The 27,527-nt window shown below is 46.6% G+C and overlaps 1 protein-coding gene across 1 annotated transcript; it reads left to right on the top strand.

Moving 5' to 3' along the window:
- The first annotated feature begins 707 nt into the window (after positions 1-707).
- On the top strand, positions 708-23,554 carry LOC114605888 (phytanoyl-CoA dioxygenase, peroxisomal-like). The gene is made up of 9 exons (XM_077935677.1): positions 708-1,226; positions 3,089-3,144; positions 3,656-3,766; positions 4,394-4,562; positions 5,603-5,684; positions 8,235-8,416; positions 10,145-10,294; positions 10,539-10,673; positions 21,301-23,554. Exons 1-9 carry the CDS (start codon positions 1,158-1,160, stop codon positions 21,352-21,354), a joined length of 1,008 nt encoding a protein of 335 aa, XP_077791803.1. The 5' UTR covers positions 708-1,157; the 3' UTR covers positions 21,355-23,554.
- The last annotated feature ends 3,973 nt before the right edge of the window (positions 23,555-27,527 follow it).

The following is a 27,527-nucleotide window of genomic DNA, read 5'->3' as shown; positions in this document are numbered from 1 at the left end:
TATTGTAAATTCATAAACAGTTCCTTATTATAGAGAACAACTATGCACGCAGAACACATTTTTGAGCAGCCATTTTGTGTAGAGACTCGATTAGCCTCTAATATATGTATCGTAAGAGAAGATACTAAAAAGAACTTTAAAATTGGCCATGACCATTTTGTCATGGAGGACAAATCCTAATCACCACTATGATAATAGGGATGTGCTCAGCCCCTTCAGTTATGCTTTCCATGATGGAGAGAGAGAAGGAGAAATCAAAAATAAGACGCTTCAGACTTTAAGGCAGAGCTTTCTAAACTTTTCATGTTGATGACACACTTTTTAGACATGCATCGTTTCGCGACACAGTAATTCAGTTTTACTAGCAAGCCGGAGGCTCAACTAACCCCTTTCCAGCCCCAGGAGGAGCGCAGGGAGCATTCAGGTGACACACCTGCACACTGTGGCCGACACACCAACACGTCCGACACACAGTTTGGAAAGCTCTGCTTTAAGGTGTGGACTCTTCAGCATCTTCATCAGAGTTTGGTTCTTTATTTTTCACTTAACAAATTGGAAACTTAATTAGACATAAGATAAATTGCGTGTAGCCTCATATTCACAAAATTCCATGCCTTTCACTTCCTGGCGTGTCGCAGCTTGAGAGAAGCCGGACTTTACACATGTTCATGGGAGCCAACGGGGAGGCTGAGGTCCCTTTGGCCCCCCTAATGACATATTTGAGGGGGCTGCGGCCTCCCAAGTTGATGGGCATTGCCCTTCAAATGGTGCGCATGATGTGCCGCATCTTGCGGCTGATGATGCGGGGCGGGGCTCACCTGCCCCCGCTTGATTCGTTGGCCCCCCTGCGCGTGTTAAACCCGGAGGTTTTTAAAAGAGTATTTTAGTTCCTTGTGTAGCCGTCATAATTCAACCGTGTCTGGACTGGTCTGGAACCCATTGTCCGGGATGCCGCGCGCCTGCCCGGCCCTTGGGGGGTCTTGCGCTAGACTGGCTCAGCCCCCCAGGCCGCCGGCTCCTCTCTCCGAAACTGGGGGGGGGGGTGCTGCTTCTTCTGGCGCCCCGGCGCCGCTCTCCTTCCGCCCGGCGACGCCTCTCTTCTCTCCCGCAGAGCCGCGCCGAGAAGGAGGAGGGAGCCGCCGCCCGCTCTCCTGGCCATGGCCTCGCTCCGGCTGCGCGCCCTGCTGCGCCCCCTCCTGCGCTCCGGCGCCGCCTCGCCGCGCCCCGTATCCTTTGGGCCGAGCGGCCAGCCGGGAGGAGAAGCTCCTCGTCCAGTCCGGGGGGGGGGGGGCAGGCGGGCGGGCAATGGGTGCTGAAATTTCTTACCGTTGGAATCCAGGTTTAGCAACTCCCTTTAGCTTTCTGTATAGTATTATGCCTTCAGTGGCTGGACATGCAGAATGCCATCCTAGATATTTTATGCATTGGGGAGAAGATAAGTTGGAAGCGGGTTTGCAAGCCAGAGAGGCAGTGGGGGAGCCAAGGTAGAGTCTGCCTCCTGCTGCTTCGCTTCCGCCGGGGGGGGGGGGGCTCCTCCTTCTGTGCTTGTCCTGCACTTTCTAGCCAAGGGTCTGAGCGGTTTTGCCTTTGCCTCACTGCTTTCCCCGGAAAACTTGCTCTTTGGCAACAAATTGGAACAGACGGCAATCTGCAGAAAACCAAATTCAGCCTGATTCAGCCCAAAATATCAAGTTTCCTGGTGAAAAGTGGTGGCAGGGCAGACAGAGGTGTGGATAAGCCCACAGCTTCCCCCCAGGAAAACCTGATCTTTACAGCTGAATTGGAGCAAACAGCAATCAGGTTTGCTCTGATTTATCACTAGAAAGTGGCTTTTCCTAATGAAAGTGACAGGACAAGGGCAAACTGCTCAGCCCTGTGCCCAAAAAGCTTGGAACAAGCAGAAAACTGCTCAGCCCCATGATTTCTCGGCACGCGACAAGCACAAGCCTGTCACTCTTTGCCCCAGAAAGTCCTCAGACGCCATTGTGGCCGTATATATCTAGTATCTATATATCTATATTTCAAGTATCAAATAATGCAGTACAACCCAATACAAGGGGAAAAGGAAGAGCAGAGCTTTGGTCTGTTCCAGTAAAACAATTACATCAGCCATGTCTCTCTTTGAAAAGTGTCCTGTCAAAGGTTTCCATGAAGCACGGTGGTCTATATCTGGTTCTGTCGTTGCTGTATAAGAAATAAAACCTGTCTAAATAGCTTAAAGAATTGTCTGCGTCTTTCTACAAGCTCCATGACTGCCAAGTCCCAAAGTTGCCAATACCAGACTTCCATAAGGTCAGAGTCCCAAGTTCTCCAGAATCTAGTTGTTGTGAGTTTTGTTGAAATAATTAATGATGTGATTAAGCCCTGGTGGTCCATTTCAAGGCTATGATGCTCATGACTGTAATATTGTAAACATGCCATTTGACTTTGACATTCTTTTTAAAAAAGTTTTTTATATTAATACAAATAAACTCATTTATACAGAAGGGTATTTAATGCATCACACAGAGACAGTTTTGCCAGTATTTGCGGCTTCCAGCAGTTTCCATTTTTGTTTTGTAGATTTTTCATTTCAGTGTTATATCACTGGTATTTTTTATTAATTTTCTTGGAAGACACCACTTTGTGTTTGGCAATTGTTTTCCATCTGGTGTTTTTGCTGATATTTAGAAAGTGCCAATATGGAAGGCACTATTGTAAAAATATTTGCTTTCCTCAAATAGTTTTCCATTTGCCATTATAAGTTGCCGCCTGGGTGACCTTTGGAGTTTAATAAAAACTTAACAGAGTTTTGATAACAAACATTGATTGTTTTAACTCTAATATTCATTATACAGAGTCTAGAATGCAGTCTATGAGTTACGTTAAAATGCCCCCTTCCTATGCAGTTAACTTGCATCGGGGGAGGGAATCATTGATACAAAAGCTTGGATATAAATATGAAGAATAATTTAAGCTTAATATAGTATATTTCCTCCACCAAATCAATAGTTATTATGATTCAGAATCAATTCTGAGTTTTTATATCACACAATAATATATAATAATCTAAATAAAACAAATGTAAGTTCCTTAACATGTGCTCCAGACACGATTTCCTACTTCAGCCCAATTTACTACAGTGAAATACCGAACTCAATACCAGTAGGTGACGACTTAAATTATTTCTTCTATTAAAAAATAGATATGTTATGTTGATGGTGGCAATGAAAGGAAACCATGTTTAATTGCCTTAGAATTCCATCCTTGGATGTGGCGAACCTTTGATAATTTGAGGTGCATTAACCATCAAATTGCTGCCTCACCAGAGTCCTGCGGAATTTGCTATTCTGAAGCAGTAAGCTTATGGGCATGGTTGCATCTGTGTATTTGTGGATTAGTAGAAACTTTTGTGCCTCTATTCTCAAGAAGCAAACAGCAAACTAACTTTTGTGCTGACTTCATGGAAATAAATACGGTACCTTCATGGTACTGCAGATTTTGAACTTCAGGGACCCCCTCCCACATGGACCTGCCTGTTTTCCCTAGAGCTCCTCTGTGCTGCAGGAGACCCCGGGGTGTGTTGTAGGTTGCATAAGAGTTCCCAGGGAGCGCTTATTTCCTAGACTTCATCCTTGCCCTGTGAACTTATCCAGTGTGTGTTCCTTCTCCGCAGTTACACCTTAGATAATAATGTTCTAAACCCAGACCAAAGGGATTTCTATGAGGAGAACGGCTATCTCGTCATAAAAAATCTGGTCTCGGATGAGGATGTTGAACATTTCAGGTAAACTGTAGCCATGTGTCCTAATCACATATCGTGAGATTGTCTAAAACAAGTATCTTCAACCTTTTCAGACCCAGAACTCACTTTTCACCCAAACATGCATTCAAGACCCATTTCTTAATCTCTTTTTCCATATCTTTGCAGGGTGGTAGTGCTCCTGTTTCAACCCCCCTTGGGTCAGTCTTGACCCCCCCCCCGTGGTACTTGACCCCACCCCCAGTGGTTTAAAGCACACTGGTTGCAGCCCAGAGGTCTCTCTTGAGGTGTGCCCAAGAGCTTGTGTTTGCCAAGCAAGACCTGAAGGCCACAGGAAGGGCCCCACTCCAAATGAAAATTCCCTCTGGATTTACAAGAACATCCAGCCAGTTGATTCGAGGCATAATTCACTTCTCGCTTATAAATATACACTCAAAGCCTCACAGAGAATGAGTTATGTGGATCTCTAAATCTATGGATGATGGGTGGTATACAAATTTAATAAATTAAAAAATATATTTATTACCCATGATTTTGCACAATAGAAGTATCCAATTTTATTTTATTTTATTTTATTTACAAAGGCAATAACATGGTTAAACAGCATAGCAAACTTTGCCATGAATAACTTTTTTTGAATTCTCTCCTCAGAAATGAGTTCATGAAGATCTGCAGACAGGAAGTGATCGTCCCTGGTCTGACGGTCATGATAGATGTTTCAGTTTCCAAGTCGGAGTTTGTTCAAGATCAGAAAACAGTTTCCAAAATACAGGATTTCCAGCAACATGAGAAGCTCTTCAGATATTGTAGATTGCCTCAGGTTAAAAAAGGGGGCAGCCAAGGGGAAGACCTGTACGAAATAGGAAACTTCATTAATTAACTTGCTGGCATAGTAAGGCAGTCATTTTCTATCAGGAACAGCACAATATAACAAAAGCTAAGTGACACCAACGGTGAAATGATGCCAGAGATGCGTGAACAGGATGTCCCATGGCTCCATATTTTTTTATAAAAGTTGAAAGCAGCCAGAGGTGTGAATTGAAAAAAGCAAGCAACGTCCTCCTGGTACCAGAGTCTTTCCGTATTTCCCTCACCTCCTTAAACTGAGTAAGAGATTTACAATGGGAATATGGCCTGGGAAGGAGCAAAGTATGACATCCATCACATGGTGCTGCAGTCCTATTCAAAATACGTCCTCCTCACTTCCATATGGCTGCTTTTAAATTAAGGAAGCAATACTGCAGTAGATTTGATCTGCTATTTGTCTCCTTCAATAGATGCTTTAAGCAGAGCTTAACTTTTGCAGATTGTACCCAATGTCTAGTGAAATCAGGCATCTCTGCAGTGGTGATCACTGTGTGTGATATTTAACCAACTTTTTGTGCTAGCTCAAGCATTAGCATTAGCCCAAGGGAATTCCCCCCCCCCCCCGCCGCACGTATCCTTTCCACCTCCAAATCTGGGGGGGAAACCCAGAACACATTTTGGGGAAGTGCAGAGGGCACTTCCTGATCAAGGAAAAACCCTTGCTCTAATGAAACATTCACCTTAGCTCTATGTTGACATGATATTAATTGTTAAGTATAAATCAACATAAAGTGATTTAATTTTTTGAAATGAATCTCTGTGCTATGGGAATAGGTAGCTCCAGACAGTTTACTGCTGGATGGGAGTTTAATTCCTGTTCGTTTCAATGGGATATCTTTAGATGTCTCTTAGCAGTGCATAGCACTGGTTGCTGTTTCAACACTGGTGTATTGATCATGCGTATTCACTTGAGTCTTGCCCATGAAATATAAGGGGTAATATATTTTTAGCATGTTTAAATATGCATCTCATGATAAACTTTCTTCACCTTAGATATTGAAATATGTTGAATGCTTCACGGGACCAAACATCATGGCTATGCACGCCATGTTGATAAATAAGCCTCCGGATTCTGGTAAGAAATAATTGAACGGATGAAAAATAAAATACTCTGTTCAAGAATGCTAGCATGTATGTAAATATTGTTGGACTTGCCCTTTTTTCTTTTGCAAGGTCCTGTAGGTATACTTACAGAGTTAGCTACTGTGATGCAAGTCTAAACGAAGATGTATAGTTGTATACAACATGGTTCATTCTGATACAAGTCTCAATTTAACTTCTCTCAGATTTTGTACTGGTACTCTCTAAATCAGAGGTGGGGCCTTTCTTTTTCCTCTTTGCTCCTTTATTCCTTCTGGGTATAATCTGTGAGCATGGACAGAGCCAAAAGTGACTGTGGCACACTTTTCTCCCTTGCCATCCTCTCTTCCTCGTTCCCCCCCTTTCTTGCAGTCCTCTGCCTGATTTCATTCTTTAAAAGGTTTTATTCATTTTCCACTGAATATCACATGTACAGCACATGTCGCAACATACCAACCACAGTGTCACAGAAGATCAGATCTTATTCCCGAGAGTTACTCCAAATAGTTTCTCTACTATTTGGATTGTGGTGGGTTCCTGTTACAATGTTGTTGCATATATTCAAGAAACATTTGCCAAGTGTTGTAGAAAAGGTAAGGACTCGGTTTTTCTTTATTTGCATGAATTTGGTAGGTTAGTTTTTCAGCAAAGGCTATTGTCCATATCCGGGAATACCAGGCTTCAATGTTTACAGAAACTGCAGAATGCTATTGCATAGCAATTTGAAATTTCTATACACACCACTAATAGGACAAATGCTAACTGTTCCTTTTGAGAGTTAGAAGTGTCCAGAATCCCAAGTAATGCAAGTTTGGGAGAGATTTGTAGGTCCACTTTGAACATTAAACTCAGTTCTCCAAAAACTGAAGACCAAAAAGGTTAAACCTCTTTGCAAAACCACATGTATAGGAAGGACCCTGCAGCTCTTTTTGCTTCAGGCCCTCGTCAGCCGTTCCAGGGATTTTGGTTCAGTTCCAGGGATTTTGGTGTCATTCCTCTCCATAGTAGAGGTTTGTGTGGGGAGGAAGAACTCCCTGAAGTGGGACATAGATCTTTTGAAGTCAGGGCACCAAGATAAGTGGAACTCTCTCATGGGGCACCTGCGTTACCTGGCAGGCGGAACCTTGCAGAATGAGAAAAGGTGTGTTTTTATCATTGTGGGCTGCTTTGAGGCCTAGACGGTGAAAAGTGGGATATCAAATTTAAATTAAATTATTAAGATAGTAAAGTATATGGAAAAGTAAGGAATCCCTGGGTCCCATCTCATCTGGGCAGTGGCGTAGCGTGGGTTGTCAGCACCCGGGGCAAGGCAGTGAGAGAGAGTGAGTGAGCCAGGTAGGGGCAGAGAGCTGTGAGTGCGAGCGCACCCCCCCAGATGTTGCGGCCAGCCCCCCTGCACCCCCCACGCTACGCCACTGCATCTGGGTCACTTTCAGGGCTGCTATTAGGAATAGAACTCTTCAGTTGTTGCTACCAGGTGTTCCAGTTTCCTGGGTTTTGGCACTTGGCAGCGACTAGAGGAGGGGTGTCTAAACTTTTTTCAAAGAGGGGCAGATTTGATGAGGTGAACATGCATGAGGGCCGACCAAACTTTTTTTAGGATTGAAGTTGTTGAGCTTTTTTATGATTTTAGCCCAGGAAATAAACTGCCAGGAAATAAGCCAACCGGCGGGCCGGATTAGGCTCCCAAAATGGACTTTGGACGTGCCTGGGCTAGAGTAACTCTGGTAAAGAGAGCAGAGGGAGGGTGGAACATGGTTGGGACTAGGAATTGCATGTAGCTATTTGAAACCCAACCCTTATGATGGCTGTCTCCTAGGATATCCCTTCATAATAATAATCTCTTAAATGTGAAATTAATCTTATATTTTGTGATGCAAATATGAGATAGAAATATTCTGAATAAAGTATCCTGCCTTACAGTAACAAAGCAAGCATGAAGGGCTTAATTGTGTCTTCCTAAATTACCTTCATAGTGCTAGCCTTGCTGTTGAATGTGAAGTTGGTTTCTCATGATTGTCTTCCCTCCCATTCATAAGTGACAATGCTGACTGCTGTTGGAAGGGCAGGGCTTTGTCTAATGCTAAAAGGAGAGAACAGAATTTCTGTCCAGAAGCTGCAGCCTCAGTATAAATGCCTGCACTTATATACAGACCAGTAATTCAACACCCTAAACAATAACAGGGTTTTTACATAGGGCTTCAGTGGAATTATGCTCCTGGCAAAACATTCTACATTGTCACTATAATGTAATTTCACCAGCATGAATTCCTAGGTATTTGTGGTACATTGTATTGTCCACTTGAAATTAAATCCAAAATTTATAGGTCATTCCTGCCATGCCATCACTACAATAGGTGGGTGTGTACAGCCATTGCCAGCTTAAATCCAGAAATACTAGTCCTGGTTTGAGTCTCTGAGTGCCAGTGAAGGTGTAGCCAAAACTGCACCACCTCTACATGAGAAGTATTGGAAGATTGTGCTTGTATTTACTTAACTAATTCTGCATCTGTACTATGAAAGCTAATACAAATAATTTTTGCAGGAAAGAAGACCTCTCGCCAGCCGATGCACCAGGATTTGCACTACTTCTCATTCCGGCCTGCAGATCGCATTGTTTGTGCCTGGACTGCCATGGAGAAGATTGATCGCAGAAATGGATGCCTGGCAGTTTGGCCAGGAAGTCATAAGGGGTCTCTGAAACAGCATGATTATCCTGAGTGGGAGGTAATTTCTTTATGACTTCATCACAGGGAGGGACGGAGGATGGAAGTATCTGCAAATTTGGAGGTAGCCAATAGCAGTTTTGCTAACTGAGTGGTATGATCCTGACAATCAAAAAGAGGGCTTTAAATTGAGATGAATGGGCAGCCAGGGCAACTGATATGGAACTGATGTCATATGATCAGAACACACACATCTCCAAGCTCTTGGTGACTGCATTCTGCACCAGTAGGAAGTTTCCAAACTCTCTTTGAAGGCAGCCTCACAGATGACATTTTGTTGTTACTGGGATCCACCCATCCAGGAGACATACACAAGTCCAACCAGAGTTCTTGAATGTCCATCATGACACAGAGTTAACTATGAAAAGTCTCAGCTGGAGATCAGTCCACTTACAGGCAATTGTATCGTGACCTCTCCACAAGTTGCATTTTCTAGAAAAGTATTTTTATTGATTCCCCACCCCCATATAACCAAAATAAGAAGAAGAAAAATTATGAGACAGACACATTAAAGCTAAACCAAACCAAATCAAATCAGGGCTAGCATTGGATGTTACATTCACAAGAAAAATGATAAAGCTGGTTAGCTAGATTTTTGTGACAAATAAGTGGAGAGTACCAGCAGGTGGCGCTGTAGTCTAAACCACAGAGCCTAGGGCTTGCTGATCAGAAGGTCGGCGGTTCGAATCCCTGCAACTGGGTGAGCTCCCGGTGCTCAGTCCCTGCTCCTGCCCACCTAGAAGTTTGAAAGCATGTTAAAGTGCAAGTAGATATATAGGTACCACTCCAGCAGGAAGGTAAACAGTGTTTCCGTGTGCTGCTCTGGTTCGCCAGAAGCGGCTTAGTCATGCTGGCCACATGACCTGGAAGCTGTACGCCAGCTCCCTCGGCCTATAGAGCGAGATGAGCGCTGCAACCCCAGAGTCGTCCGCGACTGGACATGATAGTCAGGGGTCCCTTTACCTTTACCCTCATAAGAAATCAGAACAAGAACAGACCAGCCCACCCATGAGGTGAGATGAAGCAGTTCCTCAGTTGGTAGATCTCCAGCCTCCTTTTACTTCCCTGCCACCGTCAAGATTGAGAGCAGGGGCCTGTGGAGAAGGAGGTGGCGGCAGCAGCAGCAGGGGGCTGTGACAGAGGAGGCAGGGGGCTGCAGGTAAGATTTTCATGTAATGCAATTTCCCATATACTACTCCATCATAGAGACAATGTTTTCCATCTTTGGGCAGCCAATATACATGCAACAATAAGAATGTAGCAAATCTTTTCATTTTATCTTTTTATTCTCTCCCTTAGAAAAAGATACCAACGTGGGGGAGAATACTATATTTTCTTTTAGCATCTTATTTATTTCACCAAATAAACATTCTCTATTTCAGTGCCACCAGTTGTGGGGAGGGCCATGGACTCAAATGGCTTAGACAAAACTAATTAGACAGGATCCTGGGCAATAGGCTTCTCACATGGAAGCCAGAACATCCATGTTTGGTTGCATCAGGCGTCTCCATACAAGATGCAAGGGCCATCAGCTTCACATTCAGCATGTGAGCTTCTGAAGGGACATCACTGTCCACTGTTCACTATTCAGCTGGATCAGGCCTTGGTCTCATCCAACTAAATAGACTTAATATTTATAAATCAGTGCTAAAAGTTTTTGAAGTGTGGAGGTTTCAAAAGATTAAGTTCTTTAGGATAAAGAAGATAATTCAATGCATTGAACTTCCAGGGTGGTGTAAACAAGATGTACCACGGAGTGCGTGATTATGATAAAACTATTCCAAGGGTTCACCTTGCTGTGGAGAAAGGAGACACGGTGTTCTTCCACCCCTTGCTAATCCATGGCTCTGGAATGAACAAGACTGAAGGGTTTCGTAAGGTAAGATGCTATTTGAGGTTGCAGGTATTAAACACCTAACCCCCCCCCCTTCAGTTCAAGTCAAGGCTTTCCCATGTTTGAGCTATTAATATCAAAACCTGAAGTTGCACCTTATTATTTCTATGTTTCTTTGTTGGAGGGCTGGAGGTGAGGGGTAAAACCTATCCTCCATATGGGATGCATGCCTTTGCAGAAATGCATTTACAAATGAAAATAAATAAGTTATATTGGTCTTTTTATGCAGACAATTTCTTGTCATTACGCAAGTTCTGACTGCCACTATATTGACATGAAAGGTACAATTCAAGAGAACATGGAGAAAGAAGCTGTAGATGGTGCGAGAGCAAAGTATGGTACAGACTCACCTATCACCTTGATGGTATGTATTATTGTTTCCCCTGCCCCATTAAAGTCTGGGAAAAGATATATAAAGTTAATATCAAATACCCAATATATTTTTGGAATATCAAAGATAAACTAAAAACACAAAGAAAAAGAGGAAAAGAAAAATGAGAGAAAGAGAAAGAAAAAAGGCGAAATTAAAAAGAAACAAAGGAGAAACTTCCAGGGGAGCGATGGTGGCCGATGGACTATCTCCATCAGCTCATCTGTCTGTGGTGGTTGTGAGGTGTTTGATGATAGACAGACACCAATATTGGCTTTCAGCTTCCCTTCAGAAAAGGAGCTGGTGAGATTGGTGGAGAGAAGTCTTCTTGGAGGCCCTGACTTTGAGGAAATTTCACCTTGCCCAAACGATACAACGGCCAATATGGACACTGGATCCACAAAACACCTCTCTTTCTTAATTATTTTTGAAATAAAATAATTTACAACTTAAGTGAGTTTCTTCATCTGCCAGTGAGCCTTCTACTTTCTACAACTTAGAAGGGAGGAGGACTGCTGTTTAAGCTGCTGAATGAAGACAAAAGGCTTGATTTATGGTCTGAGATAAGAAAGATTTAAACAGACAGAGGAGTTTCTGTGTTAAGTTCTAAGTGGATTATTGTTATTTATTTATTTATTTTCTTGACAAAAGTGTGCCTATGAATATAAAAGCTATTTTGCCAGTTGAAATTTCCTCTGTGAGAATGGAATCAGTTTCTTTTAAACGGGCTACATTTATTGATGCTGCAGCCAGAACAAGATATCTGGGGAAGCTGTCCTGTTGCTGAAGTTTTTATGAGAGCAGTAAAGAGACTGAAAGGGCTGACATTCTTAATAAGCGAAGCAGAAACAGCTGGTGAAAATAGAAGTTGGCTTTAAAAGAAAGACGGTTTGTTTTTATACTCCCAATACTCAGCACGCCAGGCAGCAAGAAAAAGGCAGCAGAGGAAATAAAAACATCTTTTGATACCTGTCAGGGGTTCAGGAGCAGAGGCAAGGGCAAGGGAGGAAACAGAGAGCGAAGGGGAGGAGGCAGAAGAAAGGATGAGCGATGACGACGACCCGAGATCTCCGAGTCTCTCCAGTGAGTCGGAGGATTCACAGAAAGGAGCACCAGTGGCCAAGGCAAGGGGGGAGTTTAGGGGGGGCACCCCAGGGAGATAGAGCCAGAGGGGAATCAGAGGAGAGCAGTTGGAGATCGGGTCCAGCGTCACCACCAGAGAGCAGGGAAGAGGAAAGGAGCCAGGGGGCAAGCGCTGGCAGCTCACAGCAGGAGGGAGGGCACGAGTCAGGGGTGGCCACACCTCCATCTGGGAGCGAAGAAACGGTTAGACGGAAGGTGGAAGGTTGGGCGCGCGCGCCAAGTTCAAATGCACAGGAAGGAGGCGCAGTAGGCAGCCCGGAAAGAGAGCCGGGTCCTAAAGCCCGGCGCAAGGAGACAGGAGAGTCCGGGGGGTCAGCGTCCGAAGAATCCCGGAAGGAAGAGACCCAGGGGGGCAGAGGGACCCAGAGAAGAACAGTCAGGCGGAAAAGGTGGAGCAGGGCTAGGATATTAAGTTGGTGTACGAGGGGCGGAGATTCAGACGGAGCTTCGCCGATCTAGCTACTAGACGTAGGGTTGCACGCAGCAGCTTGAGACTGGAAACTGTAACTCAATAAAGACTTTTACTTAATGACCGTTGGCTAGCGTGATCCTCTGTGAGCTAGGATCTTGAAGCAACCCTGACAGTAAGCTCCGTCTCACGTATTGTGGGCATCTACAGCCTCGAGGAGAGGAGAGAAGCAGGTGCCTACTAGTGAGCTCACGAACGGCAGCCGACATGACGGCTGAACAGCAGATAGCGGAACTCAGAGAAGCAGTGTCACAGCTGAATGCCGAGGCTCTCGCATCCAGGAAGAGAGAGGAGGACGCAGCTGCCGCCTACAGGGATCTCCAGGTCAGGTTGGAAGTGCTTACGAAGCAAGGGCAACAGACACCCAAACCAGAGGGGATTGGGTTGGGGAGACGCACAGGCGGTCTGGTCTCTCACTTCGATGGGAACCTGCAACAGTATCCCAATTTTAAAGCAGACGTACTGTGTGCACTGCAACTGCTGAGTAAAGATTTTAGAGATGAGCAAGAGAAAGTGGGGTTCATCATGTCTTATTTGCATGGGGATGCCAGAGCATGGCTGCGCAATTTATGGAGGGATAACGATCCGGCGCTCCAAAATGCGAATGCCTTTATTAAAGCGATGGATGCGTGTTTTTTATCAAGCATTGACGTGGATCTTGCTCGGCAACAGATTCATGGACTGAAGCAGGGAAGGGCCAGCGTACGGCAGTACCATGCCCGCTTTTTCGCCTTGGCCAGTGCCCTAGAATGGGACAGAGATGCGACCCCTGTAAGAGACCTTTTCTGGGAGGGACTAAACAGCTCTGTAAAAGATGAAATTGCGAGGGGGGAGAGACCCCGGACCACCCAGGAGGTCGTGCAGAGGGCGCTGGCAGTGGGGGTACGGCTGGAAGGACGTCCGTGGAGCAGGGACGAAGGGCGTGGAGGGCGCGAACCAGCCAGGGGCTCCTCCTTCTTTCCCAGAGAAGCAGCACGTACGCAATCCACGCCTCCGCCAGGGGGAGGAGCTGAACCGATGGAGGTTGGAGGTGCCAGGGCTCAGTCAGCAACCAGAGCCCTAGCACCAGCAGCAGTGAAAGCGAAGCCTCCTAGAGGGAACAGGAAGTGTTACGTCTGTGAGGAGCCAGGGCATATGGCGAAAGAGTGTCCCCAGAGGCTCCACAAGCTCACTGCAGCCTCAGCAATGGCGACTGCAGCAACGCAGCAAGGAGAACCACAGCAGGGAAACGACGCTGTCTGGCTGGAGGAAGAGGCACTGGGGCCCAGCCAGACGTATTAATGATGCAGTCCCCAGAGATTTTACAGCCCGTGAACCCCCTCCCGCCCAAACCAGTGGTGAGGCTCACCGCGTCGCTCCAGCTGCCCAATGGCATCACCATGGACGTGCCAATCACCATTGACTCAGGCAGCAATGCGGACTTTATGGGGCAGGACTTCGTCAACCAGCATGCTATACAGTTGCTGCCGGCCACACTGCCCCTGCAGGTGGTCACGGTGGATGGCAGGGAGCTGCTAGGAGGGCAAGTGGTGCAGCAGACGCCACCGATGGTGATGCGACTTGGGAATCACCAAGAAGTCATCAGCTTCAACGTCACTCAATTGTCGGACACGCCCATTGTGTTGGGCATGAGTTGGCTGGACAAACACAGCCCAACGCTGGCTTGGTACCAGAGGCAGCTGACCTTCGGCTCTTCCTTTTGTGCTGAACACTGCATCGTGCCCAGGCAGGAAGGAGAGGAAGAGGAGTCACAGCTACTGCTAGGCACGCTGCAAGCGATTCCCCACAAGTACGCAGAATTTTTGGAAGTTTTCTGCGAGAAGGAGGCAGACAGGCTACCCCCTCACAGGCCATATGACTGCAAGATTGACCTGCTGCCAGGGGCGGCGCTGCCTAAGGGGAGACTGTATTCCATGTCAGAGGACGAGCTGCAAGAACTCAAGGAGTTCATAGATCATAATTTGGAGCGCGGTTTCATCCGAGAGTCCAAGGCGGTGGGAGGCAGCCCGGTGTTCTTCGTTAAGAAGCGGGATACGCCCCAAAAGAGGCTCGTAGTGGATTACAGGATCTTGAACAGTGTGACTAAGCCGTCGGACTTCCCCATGCCCCGAATTGACGACCTCCTCGCAAAGGTGCGGAAGGGCAGAGTGTTCACCAAATTGGATCTGCGAGGTGCGTACAACCTCATTCGCATGCGGGAGGGAGACGAGTGGAAAACAGCCATGTTCACGCCACTGGGGACCTACGAATATAGAGTTATGCCTTTTGGATTGCAAAATGGCTCCCACGTTTTTCAAGCATTCATGCATCACGTGTTGGCGGGACTTCTCTACAAGACGTGCGTCTGTTTCTTAGATGACATCCTGATCTTTTCGGAGTCGCAACAGGAGCATGACAAACACGTCAAGGAAGTACTGAACAGGCTGAAGCACCATAGGCTCTACGCCAAGCTGGAGAAGTGCCAATTTGACGTGACGGAGGTGGATTTTCTGGGCTACAAGCTGTCTGACAAGGGGCTCGCCATGGACAGCGCCAAGGTTCGAGCGGTGTTGGATTGGAAGAGCCCGCGCAACCGGAAGGAGGTCCAACGGTTTGTCGGCTTTGCGAACTTCTATCGCAAGTTTATCAAGGGCTTCGCTATGCAGACGGCGGCCATCACTGACACGCTTAGCTCCAAGAAAAAGAAGTTCATTTGGACAGAGCAGGCGGAACAGTCCTTTCAGGCACTCAAGCGTCTCTTTGCGTCGGAAGAGCAGCTGCTTCATGTCAACCCCAGCAAGCCGATGAGGGTGGAGACTGACGCCTCGGACAGAGCCGTGGGGGCGGTCCTGCTGCAGAAAGACCCGCAGGGGGTGTGGCGACCGGGAGCGTTTTACTCCAGGAAGCTCAGCAAGTCCGAGCAGAACTACACCATATGGGACAGGGAGTTGCTGGCCATTCATGCAGCGTTCAAGGCGTGGAGGCACTTTCTGATCGGCGCCAAGCACACGGTGCAAGTTTGCACGGACCACAAGAACCTAGAGCACTGGCGCACGGCACAGTTCCTGAACCAAAGGCAGATACGTTGGGCTGAGTTCTTTGCGAACTTCGACTTCCGAATAGAGTATGTCCCGGGGGACACCAACATCATGGCGGACGCTCTCTCCCGCAAGCCACAGTATCTGGAGGAAGCAACGCCAGCGGCCGCCATGCACATCTTCGCACCAACAGTGTGGGCGTGCGCCGCGGCAACCGTGGATCTGGAGGCGGTGCGACGAGCGTTGCAAGGGGACTCCTTCGCGCAAGCAAAGATCTCAGAGGTGCAAAGGGGCAAAGCAGCGGCCGACGGTTTCCAGCTAAGAGATGGATTGCTCATCCGTAAAGGGGCCATCTACGTGCCGGGAGACGAACTTCGCGCCAAGGTGCTGCAGCAGCTGCACGACGCGCCCACTGCAGGGCACTTCGGCAAGGAGAAGACGGTGGAACTAGTAGCCAGGGATTTCTGGTGGCCTGGAATGAGAAGGGAGGTCGCGGACTACGTGGCGAGGTGTGACACCTGCCAGAGGGCGAAGCCAGTGCTTAGACCGCCGGCCGGACTGTTGGAACCGCTGCAAACTCCGGCCGAACCTTGGGAGAGGGTGGCCCTGGACTTTGTCACGGATCTGCCCAGCTCGAGGGGCAAGACGGCAGTGCTGGTGGTGGTGGACTTGTTCTCCAAGATGGCACATTTCATTCCGTGTGCGAAGGTGGCCACGGCGGAACAAACCGCCAAACTGTTCATAGACCACGTGTTCAAGGTTCACGGTCTGCCACGGTCTATTCTGTCCGACCGGGGGCGGCAGTTCATCTCAAATTTCTGGCAGCGGCTGATGGGCTTCCTGAACGTCAAGATCAACCTGGCGTCGGCGAGACACCCGCAAACCAACGGGCAAGCAGAGCGGGTCAATGCCATCATGCAGCAGTACTTGAGGTGCTATGCAAATCAACAGCCTGCGACGTGGGTGGATTACCTGCCGCTCGCCGAGTTCGCTTACAACAACACGAAGCACGTGTCCACGGGGGTCACACCGTTCTTCGCCAACAACGGGAGGCACCCCAGAACCTTCCCGGGACTGGAAAGGCTGGGGGAAGGGGAGCCGCAGACGGCAGATGCGTTCGCGTCGGAACTGCAGGAAGTCCACGATCAGCTGAGGCGCCACCTGGAGCTGGCCAAGCACGCATACAAGGTACAAGCGGACAAACGCAGAAGGGTTGGCGAAGAGCTACGCGTGGGGGACTGGGTCTGGTTAGCAGCCCACGCAGTGCCGGCCAGGTCGTTGGCCAAGAAGAAACTAGGGCATAAGCAACTGGGGCCCTATCAAGTCGAAGAGCAGGTCAACCCGGTGGCCTTCAGGCTGGCGCTTCCGGAGGGTTCCAGAATGCATCCGGTATTCCACAGATCGGTGCTCACTCCCTACAAGGCACCGCACAGGTTTCAGGAACCCGGAACGGCGCAGAGTCCGGCCAGAGACAGAACAGGGCACGCAGGAGTGGCACAGAAGGAGCGCATCAACGAAGTCACAGAGATTTTGGATTCCAGATGGGGGGAAGAAGGGGTAGAATACTTTCTCGCCAGGGAGGGCACCCCGGCCAGTGCGAACAGTTGGGTGCCGGACTACGCCTTGGACGAACCTCTGCTCAAAGACGAGTTTCATGCCCTCTTCCCACATAGACCGATGCCAGCAGACTTTTTCGACGACTGGCTTTTCACACCCACGCTTTCGGGCAGCACGTTCCGGGGGTTCGACTCTGACGAGGACCCGATATGAGACGTCCGTTCCCCGGAGGGGTCGCCCTCGGGATCTGCCTCAGAACCCTCGTATTGGTGGGACGACAAACCAGAGGAACAGTGGCGCAGGAAGTGGCAAGAAGGTCCAGGCCGAGCAACGCCGCCTGGAGGAAGCGAGGGAGAGACGGACATGGACATTTTCGGGGACGATCCAGGTTTCGAGCACGGCGGCACAGAGATGGAAGCAGAGGTGACCGTCGTCGACGAGAGACGGGAGGAAGAACCGGAAGACTTCGGAGGGAGGCCCGCTACGGGAACCGAACGGTACCCGACATTCGTCTCCTTGACGCAGCAGCACCCAGCTCCAGCACCGGAAGGAGGGGAAGGGGGAGTGGGGGGCTTCGAGGGGGGGATGGATGTCAGGGGTTCAGGAGCAGAGGCAAGGGCAAGGGAGGAAACAGAGAGCGAAGGGGAGGAGGCAGAAGAAAGGATGAGCGATGACGACGACCCGAGATCTCCGAGTCTCTCCAGTGAGTCGGAGGATTCACAGAAAGGAGCACCAGTGGCCAAGGCAAGGGGGGAGTTTAGGGGGGCACCCCAGGGAGATAGAGCCAGAGGGGAATCAGAGGAGAGCAGTTGGAGATCGGGTCCAGCGTCACCGCCAGAGAGCAGGGAAGAGGAAAGGAGCCAGGGGGCAAGCGCTGGCAGCTCACAGCAGGAGGGAGGGCACGAGTCAGGGGTGGCCACACCTCCATCTGGGAGCGAAGAAACGGTTAGACGGAAGGTGGAAGGTTGGGCGCGCGCGCCAAGTTCAAATGCACAGGAAGGAGGCGCAGTAGGCAGCCCGGAAAGAGAGCCGGGTCCTAAAGCCCGGCGCAAGGAGACAGGAGAGTCCGGGGGGTCAGCGTCCGAAGAATCCCGGAAGGAAGAGACCCAGGGGGGCAGAGGGACCCAGAGAAGAACAGTCAGGCGGAAAAGGTGGAGCAGGGCTAGGATATTAAGTTGGTGTACGAGGGGCGGAGATTCAGACGGAGCTTCGCCGATCTAGCTACTAGACGTAGGGTTGCACGCAGCAGCTTGAGACTGGAAACTGTAACTCAATAAAGACTTTTACTTAATGACCGTTGGCTAGCGTGATCCTCTGTGAGCTAGGATCTTGAAGCAACCCTGACAATACCTTTTGGCCCTTTTGACATTTTTCAGCAGATGATGGGAGAGCAAACAAAATCTCTTAAATTAGAGATGAATGAAATTAAAAACAATATGGACCACTTGAATACAAATAGATGAAAAGCTGGCAAGATTTAGAAGGAACACTTAATAAAATAGAAGAATCCTATACACCAGTGTTTCCCAACCTTTGGCCTCCAGCTGTTTTTGGACTACAACTCCCATCATCCCTAGCTAGCAAGACCAGTGGTCAGGGATGATGGGAATTGCAGTTCAAAAACAGCTGGAGGCCCAAGGTTGGGAAACACTGCTATACACAGTTGTCTGTAGAAATAAAGTGTAGACTTTGGTGTCAGGGGCTGGTCTGACTCAGATGCCAGAGACTGCTCTGACTCTGAAGATGAAGGAATGCAGACACAGACAGAGCAGCCTCTGACAGAAGAAGGGGAAAGTTTGCCCCCCTCTTCCTTCAACTTTCCCAGCAACTGATTGAGCGACGGCACAGTCGGGGGAAGAGCTAGATAACTCTGAGTCAGAAGCTAGGCAACCAGGAGGGAGCCACTGCTTGGGAGACTCTTCCTTCGAGAGCGGTGGGGACCGCCCTCCCTCCCCTTGCACTAGGAGGTCTGAAAGGGTGAAGTCTCAACAGAAGCACCAGGGTGGGAGAGCGGGGCAGTGGAAAGGGCGAGGATGCAGAGGGACCAACTGAGATCCTGAAGGAGGGTGGCTCCATGCCTCTGTGTAAATAAAATGGACTAAACCTGTCAGAGGCTCGTTGATTCTTATCGTAAGCTTCCAGAGAGAAGGGGAAACTCCTGTACCTGCCAGCATATCTCACATCTGGAAAGTAGAAGTGAAGCTACAAACAGATGGAAAGATATTTGGAGAATTTGGCATTGCTGGAGTTGAGAGAAAAAGAGATCTGCCTACAATTCAGAGAGATTCCAGAAGAGGAGGGTGAAGATATTAGGGATAAAGTCATTAATTCCCTGGCATACTTTTTGAAAAAGGATGTGCTTGATATGGAGGCAGAAATGGACAAAATCTACAAAATGAATACAGTGGTACCTCAGGTTAAGAACTTAATTCATTCTGGAGGTCCGTTCTTAACCTGAAACTGTTCTTAACGTGAAGCACCACTTTAACTAATGGGGCCTCCTGCTGCTGCCGCGCCGCTAGAGCACGATTTCTGTTCTCATCCTGAAGCAAAGTTCTTAACCTGAAGCACTATTTCTGGGTTAGCGGAGTCTGTAACATGAAGCGTCTGTAACCTGAAGCGTCTGTAACCTGAAGCGTATGTAACCCAAGGTACCACTGTACATGTTTTGCAAAATTAAGAAAGGTTCCAAGAGATGTTTTGGTCCAATTTGCTAGAAGGAAAACTAGAGACGAAGTCTTACAGTAATATTTTGAGACTAAGTTGAAAATTGATGATATAGATGTGATTGAATTGAAAGAAATTCCACTGAGGGTACTGCAAAAAAGAAAAGGCTACTATTTTTTGACAAATAACTTTAGCAGAAAAGAATTCAATCAAGATGGAGCATACAGGAGGGAGTGATTTTTATCTTTAAACAACAAAGATTTCAACTTGATTCAGTATAGAAAGCAAGAGACTTTGTGGAGAAATTTAAATTTGAAATGGAAGAAATACAAATGGATGAGACTGAAGAAACAGAAATGGGAGCTGTAGATATGACAAAATAACCTTCTCAGCTATGGATTACAAGTACTTAACATGGAATATAAATGGAGCAAATATTCCTCAAAAGAGAAAAAATATATTTCTTTTTTTAAAAATCTAATTTGTTTACAAGAAACACATATTAGGGAAAAGGATATAAAATATTTGACAAAAAAATAATAATTGGTGAGGAATTGATCTCTGAAAGACACAGATGCTTCTCAAGAAAAATATGATTTGGTTAACTAAGACACTGGCAACTCCATAGACATATTACCAAAGACTTTATTAGATCACAATTCAGTAATTATGACTTTTAAAAAGAAAAATGGTTTCTTTAGCCAGAGGCTTAATGAAACACTACCACAAGAAGAAACAGTTGTGGAAGGCTGCAAGCATAAGCTGAAACAATTGTTTGAGAATAACTTAGACAAGGACAGGAATATAAATGGTTTGGGATGCCAATAAAGCTTTCATCAGAGGTTATTTCACACAACATATTTTTTTAATCCTAATAAAGAGACTGGGCAGAGAAAACTACAGAAAATTGTCTAAGATTAGACTAAAAGAAAAATAGTTTGAATGATCTCCAACTGAGATAAATACAACTAGGCAAATCAAGATGCTGCAAAGACAGTTGTCTATGTTAACAATGCAGAAGAAGGAAATGAAACTGAATTATGCTAAACCAAAAATAAATTGAATTTACTTACAAACTGGGGAAATGTTTGGTGTATAAACTGTGGAAAGAGAAAGAGAGGAAAGTGATATTGAAGTGGCAAAAAGGAAACGCTGTAATAACAGATAAGACAAATTGGGGGGGGGAGTATTTCATCAATATTATTCTAAGTTGTATAAAGGTGAAGCAGTTTCCTAAAAAAAAAAAAATTGTTTGTGAACATCCTGCATCAAAAACTTTTCACGTCATACGTCTGACATAGTGGTATTGGGAATAATTATTCCATTGGTGGTAGCCTACTCAGTCATGTACGTGGGTGTTGAGCAGGTCTGATCCTGATCTCTCTCCCAGCTTCTACATAGCACATTACAATTCTTGCTACCACACCACACCATTGGGGGGCCAAGCACTAGGCATGCTGTGTGATTTGTGTTGCTGGCAGTGAACTGAGGGTTTTCTGCGCATTGCCATTTCCTTTAATTCAGCAGTAAAGAGTGTGTTTTCATAGGGAAAGGGGTAAGAAAATGGGGGGGAAGTTGTCAGACCTGGGACGCTCAGGCCTGTGGCTAGAAATCTGGAGCAAAAGTGTGGATGAGCCCTCGGTTCAGAAGCAAAGCTTCATGCAGAACCAAAACATCTGGGTGGGGTGGGCTTCCTTCCATATGCAACTGCTTGTATGTGCAGCGGGAATGAACTTGTGCACAAAACAAGGTTCTTTTCTGTCCTTAGGATATTTGGATCATGCGAAGTCGTCTTGTTAAAGGAGAGCGAATAAATCTATAGAATCTTATCCAGATGCCACAGACTTAGAAAATGATGTGCTGGCTTCCTGAACTGAGAGCGACCATGATCCTTTGGTTGGATGTGTTCAGAATTTTTCTTGCACTCAATATTTTTCAATTACTATGCAGTAAAACAGTTCTGAGGTATGTTTATATTTGATAATGATGCTTAAGTGAGAATTCTAGTAGTAGTAGTAGTAGTAGTAGTCTCTTAAGCTTAAGCTTAAGCCAAGAAATAGTATTCTCTATGAAATTGAATGTAGGGACGCGGGTGGCGCTGTGGGTAAAACCTCAGCGCCTAGGACTTGCCGATCGCATGGTCGGCGGTTCGAATCCCCGCGACGGGGTGAGCTCCCGTCTTCCGGTCCCAGCTCCTGCCCACCTAGCAGTTCGAAAGCACCCTCGGGTGCAAGTAGATAAATAGGGACCGCTTACCAGCGGGAAGGTAAACGGCGTTCCGTGTGCTGCGCTGGCTCGCCAGATGCAGCTTGTCACGCTGGCCACGTGACCCGGAAGTGTCTGTGGACAGCGCTGGCTCCCGGCCTCTAGAGTGAGATGAGCACACAACCCTAGAGTCTGGCAAGACTGGCCCATACGGGCAGGGGTACCTTTACCTTTACTTTATGAAATTGAATATCAATATACGTATCAAGGCTTTGAGATTAGACCACTGAAGAAGCCCGGAAAACTACCTTGGGAGTGTGCTACCTGCAAGCCCCAGTAAAAGGGCCCCATCAAGGGTGAACAGCGGCCTCTTGATTATTTGGGCTGCCAGGGCGAAACAGGTGCAAAACGCCAGTATCCTGTCTACAACTTCATTAACATCCATCTACAACTCCAGTAGCATCTCTCAGTATTGTGAACAACACCAAACTTACCTTTTGTTGGTCTCTTCATGAACTTACCTAAAGACTGAGTTAAGCACCTGAAAAATCCATTGAAATCAGACATTAAGTTTATTTTAGGTTGGGTAGTTCGCAAGTCTCTGTGGCTTTGTACAAGGTTTTGTATTTTTCTCAGATGATTGATAAAGACTGTATAATCATTTTATTCATTATTGTGTGTATATGAGTTGCCAACGTGTTGCATAAGTCGTACTATTTCTATCAGCAGCACAGGTTGCAGTTTTCTAGCATAGGTGAGAATTCTAGGCACACCTCCTTGGACACGCCTACTGTTCTGAGTAAACAATATTCTTAAGTTCAAGAACAGTTTTAACTATTTTAATTGATGCACTTCATGATCTACTTTATCCAGGATTGAATGGTAGACAGCTGTATGATTCAACAAGGCAATGAAACAGCTGCCTTTATGCAGTGATTTAGAATGTTCAAGCCATATCCTGTATTCTTAGTAGCGTAGCATTATTTTCTCCAAACTGGGTGAATAAATGAACAAAATGGCAAATGCAGTTCCTTGTAAGTTAAAGGAATATACTTTGGGGCAAAAATAACTAAATAGGAACTTCACATATGCTGGTAGACTTCTGACTAATCAGGAAAGGGCTCTCCATTTCTGATTGCCCCATCTCGAAAGGCTGTGGCAGAGTTGGGAGCAATGTAGAAAAGCCCCCCCCCCCCCCAATGGCCAGAAGGCCGTCTTGTGTGGTCTCCTCTCATGTTCTCCTCTGAACAGAGCTTGGCTCAGCCTCCAGCAGCATATTGAACCAGTCAAGAAAACAGGCTTCTGCACCAATGGAATGCACCAATGACATACATAGGGGCTACATTCAACAGTGGAATGGACCCCCTTGGGAGGTGGTGGACTCTCCTTCCACGGAGGTTTTTAAGCAGAGGTGGGATGGCCATCTCTCATGTATGATCTAGTTGAGATTCCTGCCTTGCAGGGGGCTGGACTAGATGACCCTTAAGGTTCCTTCCAATTCTACAATTCTATGATTCTGTGCTTTGGTACTCAGCCTTATAAAACTCGACCTAAAAGTGTTGTACTTGACTGTCAAGAGCCTATTGCAGTCAGCTTTGTAAGCTTTTGTAAGAAATGACTGGTGGATGTAATCTCATTTGGAAACTGCAGTGAAATTTAAAAGAAGTTCAACTTACATAGATGATTAAGAAAGAGAAATGACCAAACAAGAATGTAATTACTATCATGCAAAAAGCCTTATGAACTGTGTCATTTGAAACTGTATGTGAAAGTATATATTATTGAAGAACACGCAATTAAATATCTGTTCCAAAGAGTGTCCTGCTCCCAGACCCTCCATAACAACAGAGTCCATCTAAGGTACCAGCTACATAAGAATTTTCATTGAAATTAAGAGGATGTAATATTTTTGAGGAATTGCTATACTCCAGTTCCAATCCCCACTAGAAATCTGCTCAGGCTGCTCTTCAGGCCTCTCCGCAAGACAGGGCTCTCTAGGGAGGCAGAGCTTCCGAGTGCCTTCAGCAGAATGTCCTGAGGAACCCTCACCAGACAGGCATGCTCAAGCCACCATGAGGAGAAGCCAGCATAGCTGGGGCAAGGCTTGCTTGTGTATCCGTGCCCCTGCCACCTCCAGAGTTTTAGGATTAATCCTTTGGGTGCTGAGACTGATGTCTGAACATTAGTGGTTTCTTATGGCAGAAAAACGTGTTTAAAAATTTATATGGAACAGTTTCCTTTCCTGTGTCCAATATACCTCTGTCATGTTTTAGTGGCAAAGTTAAGAGAATGAACAACTTCATCTTGAGCGTGCCAATTTTACTTAGCCAGGAAAAGGGGAAATTTGCCCAGTGATTCAGCTTTCCTAAAATTCGCAGCTGCTCCCAAATAATAAATTTGGATTATTACCCTGTATTATGAGATCTAAATTATTATGGAGCTGAATCCCAAGTTATTGAGTTGGTTTACACTGCAATTCTATACACGTTCACTCAGAAGTAAGCTCCACTGGATTCAGTAGGGCTCCTTTTCAGGTAAGATGGTATAAAATTACAGCCTAAAGATTATTTGGGGCAGAGTATGTGGGTAAAACCTCAATGCCTAGGACTTGCCGGTCGTATGGTCGGCGGTTCGAATCCCCACGGCGGGGTGAGCTCCCGTCGTTCGGTCCCAGCTCCTGCCCACCTAGCAGTTCGAAAGCACCCCCGGGTGCAAGTAGATAAATAGGGACCGCTTTATAGCAGGAAGGTAAACGGCGTTTCTGTGTGCGGCGCTGGTGCTGGCTCGCCAGAGCAGCTTCGTCACGCTGGCCATGTGACCCGGAAGTGTCTTCGGACGGTGCCGGCTCACAGCCTCTAGAGCGAGATGAGCACGCAACCCTAGAGTCGGACACAACTGGCCCGTACGGGCAGGGGTACCTTTACCTTTACCTTTTATTCTTTAAAAATACTATTTACCACAGGTTATTCTATATTAACACTCATCCATTCAAAATGGTTTTGTCTTGTCTTGTAACTGGAAATTAAGCTGAATTGAGAGAGAAAATTTGAAAAAGTATTGAAAATGTTTTTTTCAGGTGGGTTAATGCAAGTGTCACATTATCAACAAACAGACAGATCTTCATATCCTGTTTTACCAATAGAACCCCAGTAACTTCCTTATTTGTTCCAATTTAAATTACTATAAGTTCAAAGACTAGAATAAATAATGAGGCCATCAAGTTTAATTGCACAACCAAGTAAATAAACACCATAAGATCTACAGAGGAAGGGTGGTCTACTACTACTAATGATGATAAAAATATTAAGTCCTAACTGAATGGTCTGCTGGTTGATGCTTCATTTCCTCTTGCCATGTGGCTGAAGCAATGGAGCTGCTCCATGTGAGGGAATAATTAATATAGGAACTTGGGCTAAGATCATGAGAAAAATAACATCCTTAGGTTGCAAAAGCATTCTTCCATTGTGTCCTGCCACTCACTCTATAAAATCTTCCTTCAGAATCCTTCACTGAAGACAGGTGTAAAAAAAGGTAAAGGTACCCCTGCCCGTACGGGCCAGTCTTGACAGACTCTAGGGTTGTGCGCCCATCTCACTCAAGAGGCCGGGGGCCAGCGCTGTCCGGAGACACTTCCGGGTCACGTGGCCAGCGTGACATCGCTGCTCTGGCGAGCCAGAGCCGCACACGGAAACGCTGTTTACCTTCCCGCTAGTAAGCGGTCCCTATTTATCTACTTGCACTCGGAGGTGCTTTCGAACTGCTAGGTTGGCAGGCGCTGGGACCGAACGACGGGAGCGCACCCCGCCGCGGGGATTCGAACTGCTGACCTTTCGATCGGCAAGCCCTAGGCGCTGAGGCTTTTACCCACAGCGCCACCCGCGTCCCGAAGACAGGTGTAGCTCCTGCTAAAGCAAGATACATAGCACTGGATGCTTGGTCACTTGTGTTCTCCCAATTCTTCACAGGTTTGTAAGTGTAGAATAATTTGGAAGCTGACACACATTACAGCATAAACTCTGTAAACTCTGGTTTGGGAATCACCAGGGGACCCATGTGCACTTTAAGATGACACAACAGACCACAACAAAAATAACAGAGAAAAATACTGACAAGGCAGAAGAGCCTTTGAAATCTCCATCACAGGGTGAGAAAGCAATGCTGTTTAGCATTTTAAATTAAAGCTTAAAATGAAGAGTTGCTTTCCTCTTCAAGTGGGACAAGCAGCTGCAATGAAAACCTTGGTGCGGTGCGTGGTTCTCCCTCATGCATGAATACAGTGTGTGGTTGCAACACAGCCGCTAAGACAACTTCAGCTTTAATCAGAAGCCTCTCAAATGCTCTTCCACTTAGCGGCCATATGGTATGAAAACATGATGAATAGCTTCCTTATTTGTTCCAAGGAAAGCAAAACCACCCTGATCCACACAGTCAACATAGTTCCAAGAGCCACTCAAGTAAAGGAGGAATAAGGTTAATGACCAGATGATCCTCAGAGTCCCTTCCAACTCGACAATGCTGTGAAGGTGTGTCAATTTTTGTTCAGTGTGGGGAAAATATCCTTAGACACATTCAGTAGCTTAATGGTATCCTGTGTGGTACATGAAGGAACATCATGTGCTGTTTGTAGTAGAAGCATCAGAAGTGGCAAAGACATATGCAGGGCATAAACCCCCATTCATCCGATTCACAGGCTGCTCTGCCAGGAGAACAAACTCAGTGTTTACTTTCAAGCACTCCTGTACATTCCATAACTTGGGTGCTGCCAATGCGGCTTTTCAGGACTCAAGTGGTAGTTTTGAACATGAATGTTTACACCTCAGTTCTGCAGCATTCAGATACATCTTCTCTTTTAGACTGCCTTTCTATTCTAGTCCTTCTCCAGTCTCTTTCCCCTAGTTTTTTGTTATTTTCTGTTAAAACAGTAAACTTGAATAGATGACACTGAATTAGACTCTCATCTTCACTGGAATTACTTTATGGATAAAAAGCCTCATCAAATCCAGCATTCTTTTTTGTTATGTGTCCCAGTTTTTGGATGCTCCCCCAGGGGACCTGCATGGAACACTGTTTTTGACACCAGGTGAAGATATTTTTTATTTCCTTAGATCTCTCTCTGTCTCTCTCCCCCCCCCCCCCCCGTCCCAGTTTGGCTTCTCTGCTACTATCATTGATTGATTAGTTTATTTCATTGCTTAATGTTGCTCATTCCACAGCTTGCATGGAAGGAATATCTATCTATCTATCATCTATCTATATCTATCATCATCTGTCTGTCTGTCTATCATCTTTTACTCTCATCTTTTACTCTAATAATAATAATAATAATAATAAAAAATTTTATTTATATCCCGCCCTCCCCAGCCGAAGCCGGGCTCAGGGCGGCTAACAACACTAAAACAATGCAACATTATAAAAACATTATAAAAATTAATTAAAATACAAATTGATGGCAACCATAAACTAAAGTTTTGTAAAGATTGCCAAAGGAGGGAGTCAGGCTGTGCCCTAGCCAAAGGCCTGGTGGAACAGCTCTGTCTTGCAGGCCCTGCGGAAAGATGTCAAGTCCTGCAGGGCCCTTGTCTCTTGCGACAGAGCGTTCCACCAGATCGGGGCCGCAACCGAAAAAGCTCTGGCTCTAGTTGAGGCCAGCCTAACCTCTCTGTGGCCTGGGACCTTCAAGATGTTTTTATTTGAAGACCGTAAGTTCCTCTGTGGGGCAAACCAGGAGAGGCGGTCCCGTAGGACCGCCTCTCTATCGTATTTTACTCTCTATCATATTTTACTCTCACC

Source organism: Podarcis muralis, chromosome 10 (assembly GCF_964188315.1).
Source record: "Podarcis muralis chromosome 10, rPodMur119.hap1.1, whole genome shotgun sequence".
Classification (NCBI taxonomy): Eukaryota; Metazoa; Chordata; class Lepidosauria; order Squamata; family Lacertidae; genus Podarcis; species Podarcis muralis.
This window is presented reverse-complemented; position numbering and strand designations above follow the sequence as displayed.